Consider the following 26,109-nt stretch of genomic DNA (forward strand, 5'->3'; position numbering starts at 1 on the left):
CCGAACAATCCTGAAGGAGACCCAAAGAGTTACCGCCTCATCTCTCTGTTATGTATCCCCTTCAAGATCCTTGAGCGTCTCATCTATGCTCGCGCTGATTCCGTTGAACCAATCATCGACCCGCTGTTCCCACAGGAGCAGGCCTGGTTCTCGTTTTTTTGGCCAAAAAGAAGGCCTAAGCCGTCTTTATAGACCTGACAGCTGCCTACAACACCGTATGGCACCGCGGCCTCACCTACAAGCTGCTCTGGCTGCTGCCAGACAGGCACATGGCCAGCATGATCATGAACCTTGTCCGAAACCGCAGCTTTACCCTCACCACCGGTAGCGGACAGTGAAGCAGGTTGTGACGCCTTAAGAACGGCATCCCCTAAGGATCTGTCCTGGCCCCCCTCCTTCATAAAATCTACACCTACGACCTGCCGAACACAGTCTCCAGGAAGTATGCCTACGCAGATGACCTTGTCCTAGTGTACTCCACTGGAGACTGGCAGGCCATGGAGGAGACTTTGAACCAGGACATGCAGACAGAAGCAGCATACCTCCAGAAATTGAAGCTCAGCAAGGCAAAGACGGTGTCGGTGGCTTTCCACCTTAACAACAAGGAAGCCAAACGTGAGATCCAAGTGCATATCGATGGAAGACTCCTGCCATGCTGCGTCGAACCAACCTATCTTGGTGTGACATTGGACAGGTCGCTCATGTTCCGCCGACACCTCAAGTCACTGTGCAAAAAGTTAACATCTCGTGTGGTGTTGTTGAGGCGACTGGTCCGATCAGGCTGGGCGCTGGCGCAAAAACACTTCATACGGCAGCCCTAGACCTGGTCTACTCGACCAATCAATATTGCGGTGTGAGAGTGTGGTGCCACAGTGTTCACACCCGCCTCATCGATCGACCTATCAATGAAGCCTTGCGCATTGTGACAGGATGCCTGTGTCCCACTCCTGTGGACAACCTTCCCATCCTTGCAGGCATCCAGCCCGCTAGCCTCCGCCGCACAGGAACCACAGCACGTCTTGCCTACCGGGCTGTGGAGCCTAACCACGTGCACCACGACAGGCTCACTGCCACAGCAGAGCCTCCCTGGCATCTCAAGTCGAGACTGTTAGGCTCTGAGCCTGGACCCTGGACCCGTGCAGTGAGAACCCCCGCCAGACAGACAGAGAGGCGGGACTTGTTTGGCGCTTGGCCGTTTATTGAAGCCTAAATAATAAGGGGAAGAAACGATTGCCATAACTAAAAAGGGAAGGTGCAAACTAATGGGGGGAATGTATGGATGAGTGTGTTGTAAGAAAGGGGATGTGGAAACCAGAGGGGTGCGTGGGTGCATTGTGGTGTCAGTATGGGTATCAGTGACTGGTGTGTTGTATATGTGTGTGTGAGGACCTGAGGGAGGAGGGTGAATGGGCTGTCAGGAGTGGCTGGGGGGAGGAGGCAGCCTGGTGGCGGAGTGGAGAGAGTTGGCGAGCCGCAGAGTGGGTAAACGGAGTGGTTGAGATGCCCTGAGGAAGGGGCGCGAGCTGGCTCAGGGTGGAAACGGCCAGGGAATTCCAGGGGGACGGTGAGTAGCGGCGTGGGCCGTGCGGAGCCAGCCTCTCTGGCGGGGGGTGGAGTCTGTGCTTCCAGGTAGCGTGTCTTGCTAACCCCGCCACCCCCAATGCGACTCAACTCCTGGACCGGACCCGAAGCACGAGCCGGGCCCACAACAGAGACACCCTTTTGTGCCTGCCGCACGGGATCTCCTGCAGCAATGCAGAGATCTCAACATCAGCGAGGCAGGATGGGCAGACTCCACCTGTCGTGCAGAGTGGGAGGAAAACACCTCCAGACTCTGTGATTTCATCCCAGCCGCCGGTCCTTCCTCTACCGGGATGGACTTACCCAGACCAGCGTGGGTGAGGCTCAATCACCTCCGGACCGGCATTGGATGCTTCCGCTCATCGATGCACAGATGGGGCTTGGCATCCTGTGCGGCATGCGAGTGTGGCGCTGAGGAAGAAACCACAGACCACGTCATCCAGGACTGTCCAATATATCGAACACCCAATGGAATGCGTGGCCTGACGGTTATGGATGACGAAACAGTGACATGGCTCCTGGAGGTGTGCCCGAATATATAGCCCGGGTAACCCCCTCACCCAGGCTTGGGTGGTAAAAGGATAGCCCCTCGGCCCCGAGCCTGAGGGGAGAGGAAGCAACAACCGACCCATACGAAGAAGGTGCTTGGACCTTGCACAAGGGTCCCGCTGAGAAAAAAGAAAAGGGTTGAATTATATTTATAATTATTGTATAGTAGGCTATTGTACAGTATATATATGGACCCCAAGGGCAGGACTACGTAGATGCACTACAGGATCGGATGGAGGCAACTCACCAGCTGGCTTGGGAAAATATGGCCTCTACAGGGGAAAGAAAATAGCCTACGATACCCTGTGCAGCCGGAGGGAATGCCAGCAGGGAGACAAGGTGTGGGTATAAGTATACAACCCACAACGGAGGAAGGGACGATCCCCAAAGCTGGACAGCAACTGGGAGGGACCCTACCTGGTCCTGAAAAGGATCACACAGGTGACTTACCTACCAAGTGCAGCTGCAAATCCCCCCTCGGATCGTCGTCGTTCACCAAGAGCGTCTGGCGCCCTACGTTGACCCGGACAGCAACCCAGCCGTGGCGGCGAGATCAAGAAGAGGAGGGGGGACGCATGGCTCCATTCTCTCTGGGGATCAGCCTCCAGTGCCCAGGGAGGGGACAGGGACACTGCCGAGACAGAGCCGTCCTCCCTGGGTACCAACCGGGGACTGCCACCTGACAAACTTGCTTTGGGGCAGGGAGGGAGCAAGGACACCGTGCTTACAGTGCCTCCTTCCCTGACCGCGCAAGACAGCGGCAGTGACGACAAGGGTGGTGGCTGGGACTGGGATACAACGCTGCCCCCTTGTCCACTGAACAGTCATGGGAAGGAGCGACCTGGAGCGAGAGGAGCTCCCAGAGAAGAAAACCCCCATGGTGGATGGACTCCTCCACATGGGATGTAGGCTACTAGTGTATCGAAGGTTCGCTAGATTAGCCAGTAAGATAGCTGAATGTAAATAAAGTAGCTAGCTGTATGTGATGGAAGACATTTGCATATTTCCCAGCAGGCAGTTATGGAGATGGTTATGTACAGAAAATTAGTTCTGTAGGCAGCTGTGTTTATTTCTGTTACATGTGATGTTTGTTCAACTTGCTGCATTGAGCAGAAGGTTTTGGGCTGTCTGGCGAGCTTTGCCTGATGTCTATGTGATGCTATGACATTGTTCAGTCAATAAAAGCTTGGTCAGTGATTTGGAAAAGTCCATCATTGGTCCACTTACAATTTGTGAACCAATAATGCATTTGTGAAATAGAAAAATATTTGTAAATCTTATTGCTTCACTTATTTGTGAATCACAAAAATATATTTGCTTGTTTTATTTGTGTGAAACTCGTGATGTTTATTTGCGAATAATGAAATGTATCTGTCTCCATAGTAGCCTACGTGATCTCTGCGCGAAAGCCTGCAGGTAGTCGGCTAGTCTAGTCGGCCATTGCTCTGGTGTAGCGGGCTAGCTAGCTAGCTTCAGCGAATCTGACATTTTGGGTTGTCAACGATCAACTACAGGTGGACCCGGACCTACGAGGAAGGTCGAGTGGAAGCTCTTCAGCTGCTCCACAATTAGATTAACATCCCTGTCCCTCCACAGAGAATACTTTCATGTAAATAAAGAAGGACCCTGACAAGTCACCATGTCCAATCTCAGCAAAGGCGGCACTAAGAAGGACACCAAGATGAGGATACGGGCCTTTCCCGTAAGTGTACACCGCCGAGAGAACCCCTTTAAGCCGCTAGGCGTGTACTCGACCCCCAAGGTCTGAGAAAAGCTAGCAGGCCTGTCTTTTTATAAACAAGAAGATAACGTTAGCTATCATAGCAGCAGCACCCGCTTTGCTTAGCTAAATAGTTAGTCATATTTTAGGTTTTGATAAAACTTGTTTAGCTAAATTAAAGTTAGCTGTGGTTTGCCACATTTCATGTCTTGATACGTTAGGCTAACATTAAGTTACTCTTGCTAGCTGTAGCAAACAGCTAGCTAGCTAAGTAGCACAGCTAGCTGACTTTACTTGACACTAACGTCAACGGTGTCTGTTCTGGAAGACCTTCCAGGCCTGACTGAAGTTACCCTGATTGAAAAAATTAGCTAGCACTAGTTAGTTAGCCGTGTTGTTTGTGGCCCTAGACTAGTAAGGTAGACACGGTGTTTAGGCTAACTTCACTAACGTTAGCCAGGTCACCCTAGCTAGGCTAACTAGGAAATAACTAGCTAACGTTTATGGCTTTCTAGTTGGTCACGGTTTATCTCTCTGTAGCTAGTTTCTGCGTGTACGTGGCTTTGAAAACCGTGGTTCTTGTTGCTCGCTAGCTAACATTCATAATAAATGTGGGTTATGTTGTTAGCTAGTAGTGTCGGTTCAAGAAGTTAGCCAGCTATCTTTCCAACGAACACGCCTTGCTAGTAACGCTAGGAGATTAGCTAAAGAGTTAGTTGTAACTTGCGAGGGCAGCACTGGAAGCTTTTCCTACGAATGTCATTGCCAGGTCGCTATAGCGAATTCCATTATTATGAGAGGAATCTCTTGAGAGATACAATATTCTCATTTTAGCTAATGTCCCACGTCACATGATTCAAAATCCAGCATTGCTGGTTTAGATTAGAGATCTTTTGATCACATTATATCAAAGTAACCTGGTCTGTGTGTGCCCCAGTTAGCTGTGCATGGTCTGCTCATTAGGAGGACGTGTGAGAGACAGTGGGTGGCCAGTGACAGAGCTATGGAGTGTTGTTCTTGGACTTGGTTGCATTGAAATGGCTATTGAGGCTGAGGGATATCGTGTAGTGTTCACTAACTCGGGTCAAGCCTGCAGGCCAATAAGCATCATTGTGCCCCCCCCCCCCCCCTTAAAAAAAAGCTTACCTGCTGGAGAGAAAGTGGATCATATCAACTTAATGTTGTCCTACTTACATCCGACTCTTCTATTGCTCAATCACACACACAGGGCCTGTTTCAAATGTGTTCCTCTTTTGTTCCTGTTTCTGTGTTTTCCCTCTTTTTTATTAAGTAGGCTATCTAGCACTTGTAGCTGAACTCAGGGAACAGGTAGCTTAAACTGGTAAATAAGTAAAAAAAAATAACTTTAAAGGACAATAGGAGTGTGTATAGTGTGAAGGTTAAGCTTTTACATGACTCCAGGAAAGTTTTAGCCTCAGACACGGACTCTTCTGCCCTTCACTCTGTTGTTGGATCTATCTATCTATCTATCTATCTATCTATCTATCTATCTATCTATCTATCTATCTATCTATCTATCTATCTATCTATCTATCTATTTTCCCTCCCTACCTCCATCTGTGGTTGCTTTCTGTCACAGATGACGATGGATGAGAAGTACGTCAACAACATCTGGGAGCTCCTGAAGAACGCCATCCAGGAGATCCAGAGGAAGAACAACAGCGGACTGAGCTTCGAGGAGCTGTACAGGAACGCCTACACCATGGTGCTGCACAAGCACGGAGAGAAGCTCTACACCGGCCTGCGCGAGGTTGTCACAGAGCACCTCATCAACAAAGTAAGAGCCTAGCGCAGCCCTGTGCCCTGTTATGCTGTGTCTCTTTAGTCTGGGAAGTGGTGGGGTGGGAGAGACGGCGAACAACGTCACCCCTGAGGTCACCGCGTTACAGTAGACACCAACAACTACAGCTTGGAACAAAGATGGACGTTCGCTAGCTTTGTTTGCGAAACCAGTAGACGCATCAACATCAACACACTACGTGATATTTTGCGTACAAAAGAGGTAGCGAACATGTCCTCATAACAGTTGGGCAATACTGTGTGTATGTCTGATTTTAATGAGACACAAATGAGACAGAAATGCTAATAAAACAGTTTTAATGTTTCAGCTGCCATCTTGTTCACGACTTCCAGAGTGACCCTGGGGTATGGTTGAGTGTCCGGGGGTATGATTGAGTGGTCCGGGGGTATGGTTGAGTGGTCCGGGGGTATGGTTGAGTGGTCCCGGGGGTATGGTTGAGTGGTCCCGGGGGTATGGTTGAGTGACCCGGGGGTATGGTTGAGTGGTCCGGGGGTATGGTTGAGTGGTCCCGGGGGTATGGTTGAGTGACCCGGGGGTATGGTTGAGTGGTCCGGGGGTATGGTTGAGTGGTCCGGGTGTATGGTTGAGTCACCCGGGGGTATGGTTGAGTGGTCCCGGGGGTATGGTTGAGTGGTCCGGGGGGTATGGTTGAGTGGTCCCGGGGGTATGGTTGAGTCACTCGGGGGTATGGTTGAGTGACCCGGGGTTATGGTTGAGTGACCCGGGGGTATGGTTGAGTCACCCGGGGGTATGGTTGAGTGGTCCGGGGGTATGGTTGAGTGGTCCGGGGGTATGGTTGAGTGGTCCTGGGGGTATGGTTGAGTGGTCCGGGGGTATGGTTGAGTGGTCTCGGGGGTATGGTTGAGTGGTCCGAGTTCACAAGTGGGGAAAACAGGTGAAGTTGTGCGTTGTGGTGAAAAGTCTGTGTAGCATCTCGTATATAACCACTTCCCAGGCCAAATGGAACACAGCATAAGCTCTGAGAACCCCTTTGCATTTGTGTTGTGGAAATATCCCTTTAATGATAATTGCAGCGAAATCTTGGGCACTTGTCTTTTTGTGGTTTCCTAGTTTAAGACCCACTGTTTTACACAAGATGCCTGTTATTGAGAGCATAAGGGACATTTGAGAGCTTTGCATCTCAAACCCGGGCCACTCTCACTAGCGATATGAAATGACAGACGGGCTGTTCAGGGAGCGGCTGGCCTGCTGGGTGTGTAGACAGTGGGCTGGAGTAGGGGGCTCATATTAAACCCATTACTGCACAACGCTCAGGGGATCTGTGGCGGACTTGCAAAACAAAGCCAGCGTCTGAAAACATGAGTTCCTCCCATTCACCCAGGGCCTGGAGTTCAGGGGTCTGCAAACCAACGGACATGAGCGAGCATAGAAATGAAGGGTCTGGCTCAGGCACAGGCTTCTCTCTGACACGCAGCGCTGGTTGAAAAGGCCTCCTGTTTCAGAGATTGGGATTTGTGTGATTAAGTGGCCTTGTGTTTGTCAACCACTGAAGTTCCCACATCCATCTGCATTTATTATTATTATTTTATTTATATATATATATATATATATATATATATATATATATATATATATATATATATATATATATATAAATAAATAACTGTGTCTCCTTAACTGTGTCTCCTGTCTCGAACCTTTGGGCTAGGAGGATTTTGTGCGCGCTTCATGAGTTGAGAAGTCTGTGATCCATAGTTTGTGTACCAGTCAGATCCCTCTACTGCAGTATGCAACCAGCATCTGATTAGCTTTTACACAGGACAGCGTATTCCAGCTTCCCATAACCTTGAAACAGTGAAATGATCTGAAATCATGAGGTTTGTCTTCTGTGGAGAAACCTCTGTGGAGATGTCCATCCATCATGCGGGACATCTCTGCAGGCGTTGTAGAACACACACTCTTCACCCAACATCCTGTCTCTGGTCCCACATGTTCATAAACACCGCCTGCCTATCAAAGCAGGGTTGCCCTTCGACCAATGTCTCATATTCCGTGTAACAGGGAGGGAAGGCTCTGAAGTCTCATATTCCGTGTAACAGGGAGGGAAGGCTCTGAAGTCTCATATTCCGTGTAACAGGGAGGGAAGGCTCTGAAGTCTCATATTCCGTGTAACAGGGAGGGAAGGCTCTGAAGTCTCATATTCCGTGTAACAGGGAGGGAAGGCTCTGAAGTTGCGCGGGTCGTGTGTTAGACCTGAGTAGAGACTTGGTTGTGGGTGACAGAAGGAGGAGCCACTTAGTGGAAGTGTCATTGCCAGAGAGCTGGGGGGACAGTGCTGCACTTTAGTCATGAGACAGTATGGATAGACAAACACACACGGCTGAATCAGAACTAAACACACACGTATGAACTGAATCAGAACTAAACATGAACTGAATCAGAACTAAACATGTGGGTATGAACTGAATCAGAACCAGAACTAAATGTGTGGGTATGAACTGAATCAGAACTAAACGTGTGGGTATGAACTGAATCAGAACTAAACGTGTGGGTATGAACTGAATCAGAACTAAACGTGTGGGTATGAACTGAATCAGAACTAAACGTGTGGGTATGAACTGAATCAGAACTTGATATGTGGGTATGAACTGAATCAGAACTAAACGTGTGGGTATGAACTGAATCAGAACTTGATATGTGGGTATGAACTGAATCAGAACTAAACGTGTGGGTATGAACTGAATCAGAACTAAACGTGTGGGTATGAACTGAATCAGAACTAAACGTGTGGGTATGAACTGAATCAGAACTAAACGTGTGGGTATGAACTGAATCAGAACTAAACGTGTGGGTATGAACTGAATCAGAACTAAACGTGTGGGTATGAACTGAATCAGAACTAAACGTGTGGGTATGAACTGCTGAGTCACTCAGAACTAAACACAGGGGTGTATGAACTATGAAACAAATGTATTTTCTGCTGCCTCTCCACAGGTGCGTGAAGATGTCCTCAACTCCTTAAACAATAACTTCCTTCAAACACTTAACCAGGCCTGGAACGACCACCAGACTGCCATGGTAATGATCAGAGACATCCTCATGTACATGGTGAGTACTAGCTAGGAAAACCATCTTCAGAGTATTCAGTCATATAACTAGCTAGTAAAACCATCTTAAGAGTATTCAGTCATATAACTAGCTAGTAAAACCATCTTCAGAGTATTCAGTCATATAACTAGCTAGTAAAACCATCTTCAGAGTATTCAATCATGTAACTAGCTAGTAAAACCATCTTCAGAGTATTCAATCATGTAACTAGCTAGTAAAACCATCTTCAGAGTATTCAATCATGTAACTAGCTAGTAAAACCATCTTCAGAGTATTCAATCATGTAACTAGCTAGTAAAACCATCTTCAGAGTATTCAGTCATATAACTAGCTAGTAAAACCATCTTCAGAGTATTCAGTCATATAACTAGCTAGTAAAACCATCTTCAGAGTATTCAATCATGTAACTAGCAAGTAAAACCATCTTCAGAGTATTCAATCATGTAACTAGCTAGTAAAACCATCTTCAGAGTATTCAATCATGTAACTAGCTAGTAAAACCATCTTCAGACTATTCAGTCATATAACTAGCTAGTAAAACCATCTTCAGAGTATTCAATCATGTAACTAGCTAGTAAAACCATCTTCAGAGTATTCAGTCATGTAACTAGCTACAGTAGTAAAACCATCTTCAGAGTAGATTCAGTCATGTAACTGTGAAGCTGCTAGGTTTACCATCCATGGGGTTAGAATGCACGGCTGTCTTGCAGACAAAATAGCGTTGTACCCAACTGCCCCACGTTTCTCCAGGACCGCGTGTACGTGCAGCAGAACAACGTTGAGAACGTGTACAACCTGGGCCTGATCATCTTCAGGGACCAGGTGGTCCGCTACGGCTGCATCCGGGACCACCTCCGCCAGACGCTGCTGGACATGATCGCCCGCGAGAGGAAGGGAGAGGTGGTGGACAGGTGAGAGCGTCGGACTGACGGTCTCCTCTCTCTGCTCGTTTGGGGGGGGGGTTTCTAGCATTTAAATGACTTGCAGCCTTCACATGGTATCGTTCTCTAACTCCTCGATGGTGAGTGACACGAGTAACGATGCAACTCAGGTCTTTTTTATTAAAATACACATCTGGGCTGTTGTCAGAGTTGATCCCAGGGCTAGCCCCCAGCAGCAGAGGTTTGTGACCCTGTGTGTGCGCGTGCGTGCGTGCGCATGCGCGTCTCTGTGATTTCCCCAGGGGCGCGATCAGAAACGCCTGCCAGATGTTGATGATCCTCGGCCTGGAAGGGAGGTCGGTCTACGAAGAGGACTTCGAGGCCCCCTTCTTGGACATGTCTGCAGAGTTCTTCCAGGTCTGTGAGAGACTATCTAGAGTAGATATTCACAAATAGAACCACGAGTCCCTGGTCATGTGACATGTCCAGGGACGTCTCTGAGCCCTTGTTGTGAAGGCGGCTTCTGTCACGATATGATGCCTTTATAGTGCTACTATAGGGGTGGTGTCGTGACATAAATGCTCTCTGGAGACCAGTCTCGTCAATCATCGGGTTGGAGAAATGTTTTTGTTTGTTGCTTTCCCAGATGGAGAGTCAGAAGTTCCTGGCGGAGAACAGTGCCAGCGTCTACATCAAGAAGGTGGAGGCGCGCATCAACGAGGAGATCGAGCGGGTGATGCACTGCCTGGACAAGTCCACCGAGGAGCCCATCGTCAAGGTGGTGGAGCGAGAGCTCATCTCCAAACACATGAAGACCATCGTGGAGATGGAGAACTCCGGCCTGGTCCACATGCTCAAGAACGGCAAGACGGAGGGTCAGTGACCTCTTCACCGCTCAGACCACGTGGGCTTGTTGACGGCGCTTCCGTCATATTATAAAGACAGAACTTTGTACCCTTGAAAAGACAATGGTTTTGTAATTGTATGTTATCCCAATTTAGGCAAAGCAGCCTATGTAAACAGTAGGATGACTTAGGTTGTAAACTATTTGTATTGTGTGTGTGTGTGTGCGTGTGTGTGGGCAGACCTAGCGTGCATGTATAAGCTGTTCAGCAGGGTGCCCATGGGCCTGAAGACCATGTGTGAGTGTATGAGCTCCTACCTCAGGGAGCAGGGCAAGGCGCTGGTGTCGGAGGAGGGGGAAGGCAAGAACCCCGTGGACTACATCCAGGTAACTGAGACCATGCTTCACTAACACGGATACTGCCTTCTGTTTCTGTTATACTATGTAATTACTCCTCTCTTCTCTCTCTCTCTCGTTCCTTTCAGGGCCTGCTGGATTTGAAGTCTCGCTTCGACCGCTTCCTACAGGAGTCCTTCAACAACGACCGCCTGTTCAAACAGACCATCGCTGGGGACTTTGAATACTTCCTCAACCTCAACTCCCGTTCCCCCGAGTACCTCTCTCTGTTCATCGATGACAAGCTAAAGAAAGGCGTGAAAGGAGTAAGTCCTCTCTCTCCACATCTTTGGAATGTTCTGGATTCTTTGGAATGTTCAGGATTCTTTGGAATGTTCAGGAATGTCCAAGTTCAGGATTCTGAGGCCAACTGACTAAATTGGACATGTGGCTCAACCAGGGCTGAAAATTAACACCCGCCACTGGCAGGTAAAATTTCCATTTGGCGACTAAATTTCGTAGGCTATCCGCCATGCTGGCGGGTAAATGTTTGTACCAATAGAGTGATGTAATAAATTATGCGTGCGATGTCTCCACATCCATGCCATAGCCCCGCGGCATTCTGTTTGTTGTGTGTTGCACTTAAATAGCTCCCCTGCTGCACCAAATAAAGTTTTCAGTCACATGACTGTTGCGGAGCCTCGCGCACTAGGAGAGACTGGTGATGCGAGGCTACTCGTGCACAGAAAATCGTTCCCATTTACCTCAGAGGACGCGCGCTACTACAGTCGACCTGTGAGGAAGGCGAAGTCAAATTAAACTAATTTATTTGAAATTTTACTTTGGCCTCTTCCTTAAGCATGTATTCAACACAATACTATTATCTGAATGAAAAGTACTTAAACAGATGTATAATGTGACAAAAAAGGCAATTTATTATTTTGGCTGATAAAAAAAAAAAAAACTTTTTTCATCTACCAGTCCCCTTGGCAGGTGAGCCAAAAAGTTAATTTTCATCCCTGGGCTCAACTGTCTTTGAATAGTCTTTGATGTAGCTGTGCAACTGCGATATATCGGTTGGCCAGTTCTCAAAACGAATCGCCCAAAATGGTTAGCTAGGTAGAGGAATTGCCCTCAACTTTCTATCTTATTTTTTGTTCATGCCGCGATTGGCTGATGAAGTTGTTGTAGGTGTGTGTAACGGTCCTGTGTGTGCTTGCGTGTGTGCGTGCGTGCAGCTGACAGAGCAGGAGGTGGAGTCCATCCTGGACAAGGCTATGGTCCTGTTCCGGTTCATGCAGGAGAAGGACGTGTTCGAGAGGTACTACAAACAGCACCTGGCCCGGAGGCTGCTCACCAACAAGAGCGTCTCCGACGACTCCGAGAAGAACATGATCTCCAAACTCAAGGTAAGAGGCGGGGCTAGGGTCAGGTCAGGGTCATAGTCAGCGTTGCTGGACACTTAAAAATCAACAGCGGTGCAAACTTGTCACCTTTCGGCGAAATACGCCATTTTGAATCCAAAATAGGTCATTTGTGTAATTGGTGTAGAACCGGGGGGGTCTGGGTCTGTGAGGACAGTCACGCGGAATGAAATAAGAAGACGTCTTCTGAGTCGTCAAAAGAAAGCCTTAACAACACTGGCCTGTTTAGTTAGACATGGCCTGAGTAATGACACTAGCTAGTGGCCTGTTTAGTTAGACATGGCCTGGGTAACAACTAGATGGTAAAAAGACAGAGGAGGAGGTTTTACAAGGTAGACTAGAACAGTTTAGCTTGGGCTATAACAATGCAAACTCACTTTCATTTTCAAATAGGTGCTCTATATCCATCTATTTTTTACCACGATAACCTATAGGGATAGAAGCCTGCCAAAATCAATAAAAAAATGGCTTAAAAAATCATTTTGGGCTGTTTCTAGCAAATAGCCTAGTCCACAGTGGTGTGAGCCTGACATCAGTCAGAATGTCTAGTCTAGTAATGTCTAGTAATGGCATTGAGGGCCCATCCTCCTTGTGAATCTAATAACAGAAATGCTTCTCTGTGTGAGATGGGGAAGCATGGCCTGCTCTCCCAGGTGTGTGGTAGGAAACTAGAGAAATGCTTCAATAAAGAATTACACTCTAATAAACCCGTTAGATTTTAGATTTAGTCAGCTAAAATCTTTATGATATTTAGTTACTACTAAAATATTTAGTTACTACTAAACCAGTGCTTCTTACAGACCATGACACATCCCTATATCCTCATGCTAAAATCCACTGTAAATCTACAACCTAAAGCTGATATTTAAAACAAAATCTTCCCAGGGGCGTCTTGGTCACCTTCTTCATGAGTTTGCACCCCTGATCTAGTTAGTTAGTCAACCAGAGTCTGTACCAAAATTATGCCTGATAGGAAATGGTGCACATATCACTATGGTTTGAGAATTATGGGCCTCTTTCACCAATATCTTCCTAAGCTCTGTTCTTTAATTTCTTCCCAGGAAGAAATGTTGTAACTTTTCGGTAGCGTAATAGTTAAGGTTGTGTTGTGCCGGGGGCGTTGGCAAGTCAAAGGACCTGAGATGGAATCCAGCGTGGATAAGCCTACTCGTCTAGCCTAGAAGGGCACACACCAGTTGAGCTGGACCCACACATCGGGGCTATTCTCACAAAGACAGCACTCTCACTTTGAAAAATAATTAAAACATTTATTAAAACAATTGTTAAAAGACAGGGCTGTATTCGACTCTGAATTTTGTGTCGAATCAGATTTGCCTGTTCAAACCAGAGATTCGATGATTAGTTCCTCCTTTTATTTCTTCTTTTTTTCTTTCATATGCCTAGAGGAGACTACAGGTGTCAGGACAGCGCTCAATAAGCACAATAAACGACATGCAGCATCTGACCCACATGGTCCATCTAGTTGGAATGTGTTTCATGCCGTGTTGCCCATAGCCTGCTCTTGGGCGATTTGACGACAGTCTAATCTACTCTCAGCAGTCCACAAGGAAATGTTTTGGCTGTCACTAAAGCATTTTCATGGACGTTAGAGCTCAATTTGTAGGAAAAATATTTTTTTTCCTACAAAAGAATCTCAGTCGACTTAAGGGTCTCCGACTGATGATTCGACTCGTCGACTTTCAGGGGGCAACCCTATTAAAAGATTTTACAAATGATATAAATATTATTGTATTCCAATCCTATAATATTATACAACTGTAGAATTGGAGTAAACACAATCACCAATGATTTTGCATGAACATGTCTTTAGCACGAATATGTCCGCACTCCTGTAGCCTACATACGACTAGGGATGGATATTGATAAGATTTTAGCGATTCAAATTCCATTTCGATTCTGCTTATCGATCCGATTCCTTATCGATTCTCATTGGGCAAAAGAGTACAAACAGGTTTATTAACATTAATTTTCTTTTATATATACTTTGAACATGACAATTAGGCTACAGTGCTGTTTTTTTAGGTGTATTCACCTTGAACTAAAAATAAAACTGACATAAACAAATCTGTATTTTTTCTATAGAAAAAGATAAATAAAACATGAATCATTCTGTTGAATTTTAAATCCAATAACAGTCTAACATGTTACTAGTAGAAATTACAATGCTCCTTCCATTTAAAAAGGGTATATGAGCTGAGCTGACAAAAATAAAACTAGCAACTGGCAACAAATACAATCAAGTGAAGTCCAAATGTAACTGAGTAGGTCTGCAACCATCAAACTGTATGGAGAATTAACAATTCTACTACTTCTACAAGAAGTAGCCTCTGACCCAGACCGACTGCCACCAGCCTGACTCTGAACGGCATCATCTAAATTTCATGGATGGAAATGGAGATTATTGATATAGTGAAAGATGGTTTACACAATTAAACAAATGGCACTAACACAATAGACAGGGACTCTGGAGGAGTTTACCTTCGACTACACGTTAGCTGCGCTGCTGTCGTCACTCCGGAGCGCATCAAAAACGTGACATTCCTGCAAAGTTATCGCATGCTGTGTGGCCAAATGTTTTTGCATATTTGTAGTATTTTCCCCCTTTGATGATATACGTTTTTTGCAAGCATTGCAAGTGGCCGTGTTGTCATCTTGTCGCGTGAAATGTAACCACACTTTCGAACGTTTATGCCTAGACGACATGTTGCTGGCCTCTTCTACCGCAGTATAATAATTTTATTTGTTTAATAAAACAAAACAAGGCATCATGCGTGCGACGTTATCGCGTATGCGCAGCAACGACAGGAATCGATAGTGGAATCGTTAAGGATTTTGGCTAACGATTCCAAGGAATCGATTCACTGGGAACAAGAACTCAACAAGAACCGGTTTTCGATGCGCATCCCTACATACGACTGCTCTTCAGTGTTCCTAGATTCTGTTCTTGGCTACGAACAAATCCCTCATGTGAACGCATTGGTGAACGCCAGAAACTGCGCAAGTGTGGTTTAAGAAGAAAGTGCTTTGTAAGGACTTAGTCCGTGAATGAGACCCAATGTTGTGATTGTGACGAGTCAACAAGTGAAGGGTTTCTTGTCTGATTCCTGTGTCTCTGGGGTCCCCCATCCAGACGGAGTGTGGCTGCCAGTTCACCTCTAAACTGGAGGGCATGTTCCGGGACATGAGCATCTCCAACACCACCATGGACGAGTTCAGACAACACCTACAATCAACAGGGGTGAGGCACTCAGAACGGACACACAGTCCAAGCCAGTAAATTACATTACATTACTTTACAGTCATTTAGCAGACGCTTTTATCCAAAACGACTAACAATAATTGCATTTAATGTAGGAAAAGCCAATGTACTACTACTTGCCAAGTGCATCTTCTCTCTAAAACAAGTGACTAAGAGTATAATCTAGTGCTGAAGGCAAAGTGCAAGAATAGCAATCTAAAATACAATAAAATAAAATACAATAAGTGCTTAGGAGAGTGGATTGTTGTAGTACTTCAGTACGCTCGTTGGCTCCTTCAAACCACGCTCAACCTTTTACAAACAAGTTTTGTTGTTGTCCTTCCCTCCCCTCCCTAGGTGACGTTATTCGGAGTAGATCTGACCGTGAGAGTCCTGACGACGGGTTACTGGCCGACGCAATCGGCCACGCCTAAATGCAACATCCCCCCGTCGCCCAGACACGCCTTCGAGGTGTTCCGGAGGTTCTACCTGGCCAAGCACAGCGGCAGGCAGCTCACACTGCAGCACCACATGGGCTCCGCGGACCTCTACGCCACCTTCTACGGACCAATCAAGAAGGAGGACGGCTCGGAGGTGGGAGTGGGCGGGGCCCAGGTGACAGGCTCCAACACCAGGAAACACATCCTGCAGGTGTCCACCTTCCAGATGACCATCCTCATGCTGTTCAACAACAGGGAGAGTTGCACCTTTGAGGTACGGTTGCTGACCGCTGACACAGTCCACACAACACCTACACAGCACTGACCTACACAACACTGACCTACACAGCACTGACCTACACAGCTCTGACCTACACAACACTGACCTACACAGCTCTGACCTACACAACACTGACCTACACAACACTGACCTACACAGCACTGACCTACACAGCACTGACATACACAGCTCTGACCTACACAACACTGACCTACACAGCTCTGACCTACACAACACTGACCTACACAGCTCTGACCTACACAACACTGGCCTACACAACACTGACCTACACACAGGGGCGTGCACAGATAGACACGAGGTGGTGCTAGAGCACCTGCCCTTTGCCCTCTGGACAAGGCAAGTGCCCTTTTAAAAGTTACTTGTTTGTTTTTTTTTGTTTTTTACAGTGTAGGCCTACTGTATGTGGCCTATGGTGACATCGATCAATTCTCGATTAAAAGCGTGTAATAGTGCCCCAAAATGCGTTTTGGTGCGTTTTAATTTTGCCAGCCCCCCCCCCCACAAACACAAACATGCGAGCGGCACACCCGTGCCCCTCCCTCTCTTCCTTTGTCAACGGTAAACGCAAAAAGCTGACACAAACGGAGGCGCGCTGCAGCAGCGCTGCACACAGCACACACATCTCCTCCCCTGCCCTTTCCCCATCCAGAGTGCCCGAGTGATGACAGCTAACCAGCCAGGTAACACATAAACCAAACGAGTGTATTGTTTGCCCCCTAAGCCTCAGTTGCCAAACTATAACTTGCATTTATTTGTCTCTGTGAAGTAAGTCTGATGTAAGTCGTATGATACAGCGCCAAACAGCTGAGCCTAAATTATCCGACTGCCCACCTGCGTAACAAGCTAGTGAATCATAATCAATTAATGGTAGTCGGTAGAATTTGTTGTTGGTATACTTAAGCTGAATATTTAATATTTGGTAGTAACCTTAGGGCTGCCAAGACGTGCGTTCAGCCTCTTCTCACGCTGACACGCCACACTTCACAATTCTCACGGGGAGAAATGAGCAACCCCTACATACTACAGGCCCGTAGCCAGGGGTGGATCGAACGAATCGAACAGGGCAAAAGCCCCCCCCTCCGGGAAACAACTCACGAAACAATCAAAAAACTCTGTGAGCCCAACAATGCGACAATCAAAATACTTAAATTATCTGTCAGCACCCCCGGGTAAACATCTCGCCGCGCAAGATGCCCTCACTTTTCACTGAGCACCTGCCCCCCAAAATGTCTGCACGCCACTGCCTACACAGCTCTGACCTACACAACACTGACCTACACAGCTCTGACCTACACAGCTCTGACCTACACAACACTGACCTACACGACACTGACCTACACGACACTTACCTACACAGCTCTGACCTACACAACACTGACCTACACAACACTGACCTACACGACACTGACCTACACAACACAGACCTACACAGCTCTGACCTACACAACACTGACCTACACGACACTGACTTACACAGCTCTGACCTACACAACACTGACCTACACAGCTCTGACCTACACAACACTGACCTACACAGCTCTGACCTACACAACACTGACCTACACGACACTGACCTACACAGCTCTGACCTACACAACCACACAACACTGACCTACACAACCACACAACACTGACCTACACAGCTCTGACCTACACAACACTGACCTACACAGCTCTGACATACACAACACTGACCTACACAGCTCTGACCTACACAACCACACAACATTGACCTACACAACCACACAACACTGACCTACACAGCTCTGACCTACACAACACTGACCTACACAGCTCTGACCTACACAACATTGACCTACACAACCACACAACACTGACTACACAGCTCTGACCTACACAACACTGACCTACACGACACTGACCTACAGTACACAGCTCTGACCTTCACAGCTCTGACCAACACCACACTGACCTACACAGCTCTGACCTACACAACCACACAACACTGACCTACACAACCACACAACACTGACCTACACAGCTCTGACCTACACAACACTGACCTACACAGCTCTGACATACACAACACTGACCTACACAGCTCTGACCTACACAACCACACAACATTGACCTACACAACCACACAACACTGACCTACACAGCTCTGACCTACACAACACTGACCTACACAGCTCTGACCTACACAACATTGACCTACACAACCACACAACACTGACTACACAGCTCTGACCTACACAACACTAACCTACACAACCACACAACATTAACCTACACAACCACACAACATTGACCTACACAACCACACAACACTGACCTACACAGCTCTGACCTACACAGCTCTGACCTACACAGCTCTGACCTACACAACACAACACTGACCTACACAACCACACAACACTGACCTACACAGCTCTGACCTACACAGCTCTGACCTACACAGCACTGAACTACACAGCACTGAACTACACAACACAACACTGACCTACACAACCACACAACACTGACCTACACAGCACTGAACTACACAACACTGACCTACACAACACAAGACTGACCTACACAACCACACAGCACTGACCTACACAACACTGACCTACACAACTACACAGCTCTGACCTACACAACACTGACCTACCTCAAGGCCGACCCCAACCTCAACCTCAAGGCCGACCCCCCCACCCCCCCCCACTTCCCCATCCACACAAATGCGTCAGCGCGCACACACACAATGCCAAATACCGGTAGACTACATTTCACAATAATCAGTGCCCCCCCCCCCCGCCCCTCTCTTCCCCATCCACATGAGGGTCACTGTCAGTTATCATTTTCTCTGCGCTTGGGCCATAACCAGAATACGTAGGCTAGATTAAAAGAAACAATGTCAGAAATGTAAAACTCACCACTGCTCTTCACATATTCCCGAAAAACTGTGTCTGTCAGTCATTTTGCGCGATGAAGTCCCTGGTAATGTCCATAGTGTAGTAGGCTAGCATTAGCTAGAAGCGAGGGGTAGTACTGTGCATAGCTAATTATCTTTGGCTGGCTGGATTAAACTCACCTGCTGCTGTCACAGTGGCCTGTTACAGCCGACTCGGCTGGAGTGACAGTATAGGCCTACAACTTCCAACCTCAGTTGGTTTAGAGAAAAAATCTTATTTTTCCTATCTTTTTTTTTATTGATCATCGTTCATACTAATAAAGTTAGCTAACGTTTTGTCATCAGCTACTCTTTGATGAAGTGAATTACATGCTGCGAAAGGTTTACGGCGGTCACTCACAGGTCATGACGTAGGCTACAGCCAATACATTTTTAGATAGGCTAACTGTGTGAAATAATGAGGCAGTAGACAAGCATAATCTACTGTGCGTATGTATATTGTAACTGGGCATGGACATAACATATAGGCTACCGCCACTTCTCAATATTGCTGGGACATACCATTGCAAAGTAACTGTATAGAGGGGTCTAACACAACAGTCCCATAACAATAACTGCATTTATCGCTTCAGCTATTTAGCCTACACAGCGGCTAGAAATTGATTTCTGTTTTTTTTTTTTCCGTTGATGTACTTTTTTATGAACATTTCATGCTTTTATGTACTTTTCATGCTCAAAAGTAGGTAGGGTCTGGGCCCTACCGGTTCCGCGGTCCTTGTACACACACATTACACAGCTCTGACCTACACAACACTGATCTACACAACCACACAGCAGCCCCCCTTTATGATCACTTTTACCAGGGTTTTATCTTTTATTTACTGTCCTGATCAACTTTCTCTCCTCCTGCCTTCCTTCCTTCCTGGTTGTGGCGCCGACAGGAGGTGCAGCAGGAGACGGACATCCCTGAGCGGGAGCTGGTGCGGGCGCTGCAGTCCCTGGCGTGCGGGAAGCCCACGCAGCGCGTCCTCACCAAGGAGCCCAAGTCCAAGGAGATCGACAACGGACACGTGTTCACGGTCAACGACCAGTTCACCTCCAAGCTGCACCGCGTCAAGATCCAGACAGGTAGCCGTCGATGGAGTCAGGCAGGGCGTGGCGCACGTCACACTGTTAAGAGTCTCCACTCCACCTGCTTTGTTTAACCGTTACAGTGTAGTCCTGAGTTTGTAACATGACCCTAACTGTAGTTGAGGCCTGGCTGAAGCTGTGTGCCTTGGCGTTCACTAGTGTGTACTGAGCTGAGCATGCTCCGTTGTGTCCATGTGCCCCCCCTAGTGGCTGCTAAGCAGGGGGAGTCGGACCCAGAGAGGAAGGAGACGCGCCAGAAGGTGGATGACGACAGAAAGCACGAGATCGAAGCCGCCATCGTCCGCATCATGAAGTCCAGGAAGAAGATGCAGCACAATGTCCTAGTAGCAGAGGTCAGTATGTATGTGATCTACTGGTAGAGGTCATTATGTGATCTAGTAGCAGAGGTGAGTATGTGATCTAGTACCAGAGATCAGTATGTATGTGATCAAGTACCAGAGGTCAGTATGTGATCTAGTACCAGAGGTCAGTATGTATGTGATCTAGTACCAGAGGTCAGTATGTATATGATCTTGTACCAGAGGTCAGTATGTATGTGATCTTGTACCAGAGGTCAGTATGTATGTGATCTTGTACCAGAGGTCATTATATGATCTAGTACCAGAGGTCATTATATGATCTAGTACCAGAGGTCATTATATGATCTAGTACCAGTGGTCAGTATGTATGTGATCTTGTACCAGAGGTCAGTATGTATATCATCTAGTACCAGAGGTCAGTATGTGTGTGATCTAGTACCAGAGGTCAGTATGTATGTGATCTAGTACCAGAGGTCAGTATGTATGTGATCTAGTACCAGAGGTCAGTATGTATGTGATCTAGTACCAGAGGTCAGTATGTGTGTGATCTTGTACCAGAGGTCAGTATGTATGTGATCTAGTACCAGAGGTCAGTATGTATGTGATCTAGTACCAGAGGTCAGTATGTATGTGATCTAGTACCAGAGGTCAGTATGTGTGTGATCTAGTACCAGAGGTCAGTATTTATGTGATCTTGTACCAGAGGTGCAAGCTTGCATAACCTGTTTGATGGTATTTTGTTTTGGTAACTGGTCAGTTTATATGTCCATATTACCCAGCCTATAGCTAGACTTTTCCATGGCTTGACTGCTACACTAGCTCTCCACTCGCCAGCAATGAACCTGGACTAGACCATTGCAACACCTTTCCCCCTGTTACAAATTACTTAATACATAATAATCAATATTAAATAACATCCAGTGTCGTGCCCAATCTTTTTTTAAAATGAAAATACAAGTAACACCCTGACAAACATTTCAATGTGCCAAAGACCACATTTCCATCTACTGTACAAAAGGCTATTTAATGCAACATACATGAGCCCTTAAAAATGTCAGTTCTGAAAAAGAAAAATCTGGAAGAAAATGTGCCAGTGGAAGCTGAAATGACTGCAGTTGCTAAAAAGAGCCAGCTGACCATCATCTAATAGAGATCCCTCAGAGATGGCAACCGTGCAGTCTGAACGAGGCTTCCCCTCTGACACTAACAGCTGCCACACACTAGGGCAGAGGGCCTGGACATCTCACTGGTCTAATATATCTCCCACCCTCTCTCCCTCCTTCCTACCATCTAATGAGCCTCTGACACTAACAGAGTGTGAGTGTGTGAGAGAGAGAGAGAAAGTGAGTGTGTGAGAGAGAGAATGATGAGTGAGGGAGCTACCTGCCCTGCTGCCTCTACCTGCCCTCCTGCCATCTGAGAGTCAGAGTCAAGTCCCTCTCTCTCTGTCCCTCTCTGAGAGACTGCTGGCTGCTGGATGGAGAGGAAGCTCTCCTGCCTGAGAGTCAGAGTCAGTCCCTCTCTCTCTCTGTCCCTCTCCCGCCACTGGCTCTGCTGGCTGCTGGTTGAGGCTGCTGGCTGGAGAAGCCGTCTCTCCTGTTGCAAATAAACATTTCACTGTTAGTTAATCCACTTTATTTTTTGACAAAAGCGTATGAATAATAATTATTCATAGGCAATTCAAAGGCAATGTTTGGCTATTGACTTGGCATCTATTGTTACGTTATCCTAACTAGCAAGCCAACGTTACCTCGGGCTCCGCAGCAGTTTCATCTGCTTTTACTCTCACTTTCTTCTTGAAGAATGTATATATTGGTCTGGTACTCATGACCTGAAAGTCAAGAGTACAAACATATTAGCTAAGCTTAAAGGAAAATGCTCGTTTTTGACAACCTGGACCTTATTTACGACATATTATAAGAAGTTTGACTCACCGAGATCACTTTTGTGTTGTTCGGAGGCCTGTAGAAGAAATTTAAAATCCAGCGCGAGCCAGTATATCCATGTAATGGCGGCGCACGGGGCACTGAGAATGCAGTTTCTCAAAATCCATTTTCGGCCGCTAAACGGTTGTTTTCATCAATCAGATTTGATGAATCGACAGTTGAGATTCCTCAACGCGAGCCATTGTTTCGGTTTTCAAATACGTGGTCTGTAGCCTCTGTAATATGATCTTTACACGCCTCTCCCCCACTTGCTCCAGCACGCATGCGCACAGGCCAGCGCGCAGACTGGCTATTCTCCCTCACATTCTCTGCGCTACGATCGGATTGTTGCTGACGAATGACGACGACAATATTCTCGGCACCAACTACGATCGTAGCGCAGAGAATGTGAGACCTTTCTTTTCTTTTTTACAAAGCAAAATGTACTTGGCAATGGAGAAAAGTGAATTGTGGCGAGTGCCCCCAGGTGGTGAGCTCTGGTACAATTTCATCGGGTATGGGACAATGAGGCTGATGTCTACTGTACTTGTCATGGTCACAACACAGCAGCGTGTAAATGTCTGCTTACAGCATACTCTCGATCTCAATCAATACTGTAGGTGTACCCTCTCATTTTTCAGTGGCAATTGTGTAGGCTATAGCTTAAGGTGTTCTTAAACTAAACCGTGTAAAATATGTGGCATATGCATATCACATCCATGAATTAGGCTATCAAGGCTTAAACTAGGCTAATCTTAAAACGAAACACGTAAGCGGCAGGCAGATTGGACACAGCCTATCCTATATGGTCCGTTTCATTTACCACAAAAAATAAAAACTAATGAAAAAAGCAAAACTATTATAACCTTGTCTAGTACCAGAGGTCAGTATGTATGTGATCTCGTATCAGAGGTCAGTATGAGACCTTGTAAATGTGATCTAGTGGTCAGTATGTGTAGATGTGATCTAGTGCAGGTGTCTCTTTAGAACCGACGGTCATTGCTAACTGTGTGTGTGTGTTTGGACTGTTTTCCCAGGTGACCCAGCAGCTGCGAGGGCGGTTCCTACCCAGTCCCGTCGTCATCAAGAAGCGCATAGAAGGACTGATCGAGCGGGAATACTTGGCGCGAACGCCAGAGGACCGCAAAGTGTACACTTATGTAGCATAAAACACGTGACTTCAGTGAAACCACTGACCTGGAGAGACGCACACAGCCTTTTCTGGGGCTGCTTTAGAGCTCAGACGTTCTTTCATTGATACTGGGAAACACTGGGAAGCTTTCTGTTCTTCCATAAAAAGACGCGTGAGATTGCTTTTAAAAGAAGGGGAAGTTTTCTAGATATTTTAGATTTCTTCTACTCAAAAGAGGGAATGGATGGGATCTAGCTTTGTTACGGTTTCATGATCCAAACGTGGCCTTGGCTAGGACAGGAGCGCTGGTGTCATATCCTAACGTGGCCTTGGTTAGGACAGGATCGCTGGTGTGTCACCTCCTAACGTGGCCTTGGTTAGGACAGGAGCGCTGGTCTATCACCTCCTAACGTGGCCTTGGCTAGGACAGGAGCGCTGGTATGTCACCTCCTAACGTGGCCTTGGCTAGGACAGGAGCGCTGGTGTGTCATCTCCTAACGTGGCCTTGGCTAGGACAGGAGCGCTGGTGTGTCACCTCCTAACGTGGCCTTGGCTAGGACAGGAGCGCTGGTATGTCACCTCCTAACGTGGCCTTGGCTAGGACAGGAGCGCTGGTGTCACCTCCTAACGTGGCCTTGGCTAGGACAGGAGCACGTGTGTCACCTCCTAACGAAGGAGACTGAGCAGAAACAAAACCATAAGAGAGACATTCATAACGTGAGGGACTACATGGAGACCAAGAACATATTTGAAATCGCTCCCGTTTTAAATGTCATATGTGTGCTACGTTTCTGGTTTGTGACACCATGCTGGTTGTACAGGTCGACGGACACTATTGGCCTTTTTCTCTGTGAGAGTTTTGATCAAACGAGAGGACGATGTTACCGGTGGCGTGTGGAGAATGAGAGCAGTTGCTTGATAGCATGCTTAATCTTGCCAACAAATCACAGAGCCTATGCTTTATAAAAGGTGTATAGTCTTTTCTTGTCTTTTTCTGTTCTGGCCTAATATAAAATTGGATGAACCGCCCAGAAAAAATTGTTTGAGTTGAAGGTTCCTCCTAATGCAGATCTAAAAAAAATAGATCTTTTTCTTTACTGCATTTGCAATGGATCCGACTTAGCACCATGTAATGTGTATAAATTGTAAAATAATTGTTATTGTACTCACTGCTAAGGTGGACTGTACTGGGCCTTGTTTTAATCATATTAAATGTAGAAAAGGACATTTAAAAGAAGGGTCGCTCTGCCTCCTCTGTTTGACTGACGACACTGTGGACTATCTGCTGTATCTGCTCTGACCATCATTAAAACCTTTAAAGCAGAATAGATCCCGTTAAAAACCCTACTGTCAAGAGGAACTGGAAAGGCATTTTCACCACTACTTAGATTTAGATGATCGACCCAATTTGCAAAGAATGAAACCCATCTGGATAGCAGGGTGTTGAATTCTTGCTTTCAATTAGTATGTTAAAGCAACATCTTGATGACACCTGACAGCTGTGAACTCTGGTCAAACCCTCCAAAGTACCTGGGGCCAGTTCTCCAAGTAAGATTTAACAGACCTGCATGCCAGCTCTTACAGAACCGACTAGTTCTCCTTATTGTGATGGACCAAGCAGCCAAAAAGATGAGGACATGAAGCCAATGTAAAGATAAGGGTTTTATTCACCCAAACAAAAAATAGTTAACAAAACATCATCCAAAAGAATGGGCCCAAACCATAGAATGCCAAACAAAACAACTGAACAGAAGAGAAGCCACCTAACAAATTAACAACTCAAGGTATATATAGGTCCTGGCCAGGTACATAAACTTAAGAAGGGTATTTGCTGAAAGTAATTTTACCCCAAATTATATCTTAAAGGAGTATTAAAGGGAAAATTCATGTTTAGCCCTGTTTTAAGGTTACTTATGATCATATACAATGGTTCAGATCAAAACGTTGACAAAACTAGCACTTTTGAGAAAGTCTGATAATTGCTCTACCACCGTTTTGGTCATACAATGGATGTGGGTGGGCACCTTGAAAAATCTTATTTCAAAGACAAGAAGCTCACCGAGGGGGTAATTGGTGTCCGTTGGTGTTCTGACATCAAATTCGCCGCAAAGTATGAATCCTGTAGGGTTTTATTGATCATTTTATGAAATCCATTGACTCTTATTGAAGCGACCGTTGTAGATGTAAATCAATCCTCAGAGGGGATTCAGGAAGCGGAACTACTTACGGTAGCTATTGTTATTGTTTATGTTGCTAGGCTACCTAGTTTGCAGAAGTTTGTGCTGCGACTAAATAGTTATATGCTAAATATTTAAAAAAGCCTTTCCAGATGAACTAGAATCTTACTTTATGGCGAATTATATGTCAGAACGCCAACTAACACCTCGGTGAGTTTCTTGTCTTTGAAATTGAGAGTTTAACATATTTTTTTAATGATTTTTCACGGTGCCCACCCACATCCATTGTATGACCAAAACGGTGGTAGAGCAATTATCATACTTTCTCAAAAGTGCTA

The 26,109-nt window shown here is 46.4% G+C and overlaps 1 protein-coding gene across 1 annotated transcript; it reads left to right on the forward strand.

Annotated features, from left to right (window-relative positions):
* Window positions 1-3,567: 3,567 nt before the first annotated feature.
* Window positions 3,568-24,780, forward strand: LOC311310093 (cullin-3). The gene is made up of 14 exons (XM_084439497.1): window positions 3,568-3,832; window positions 5,451-5,648; window positions 8,628-8,741; window positions 9,492-9,652; window positions 9,925-10,039; window positions 10,269-10,497; window positions 10,708-10,853; window positions 10,952-11,128; window positions 12,041-12,211; window positions 15,378-15,485; window positions 15,843-16,199; window positions 20,028-20,214; window positions 20,425-20,570; window positions 23,500-24,780. Exons 1-14 carry the CDS (start codon window positions 3,770-3,772, stop codon window positions 23,629-23,631), a joined length of 2,304 nt encoding a protein of 767 aa, XP_084295623.1. The 5' UTR covers window positions 3,568-3,769; the 3' UTR covers window positions 23,632-24,780.
* The last annotated feature ends 1,329 nt before the right edge of the window (window positions 24,781-26,109 follow it).

Source organism: Borostomias antarcticus (genome assembly GCF_949987555.1).
Source record: "Borostomias antarcticus genome assembly, chromosome: 1".
NCBI lineage: Eukaryota > Metazoa > Chordata > Actinopteri > Stomiiformes > Stomiidae > Borostomias > Borostomias antarcticus.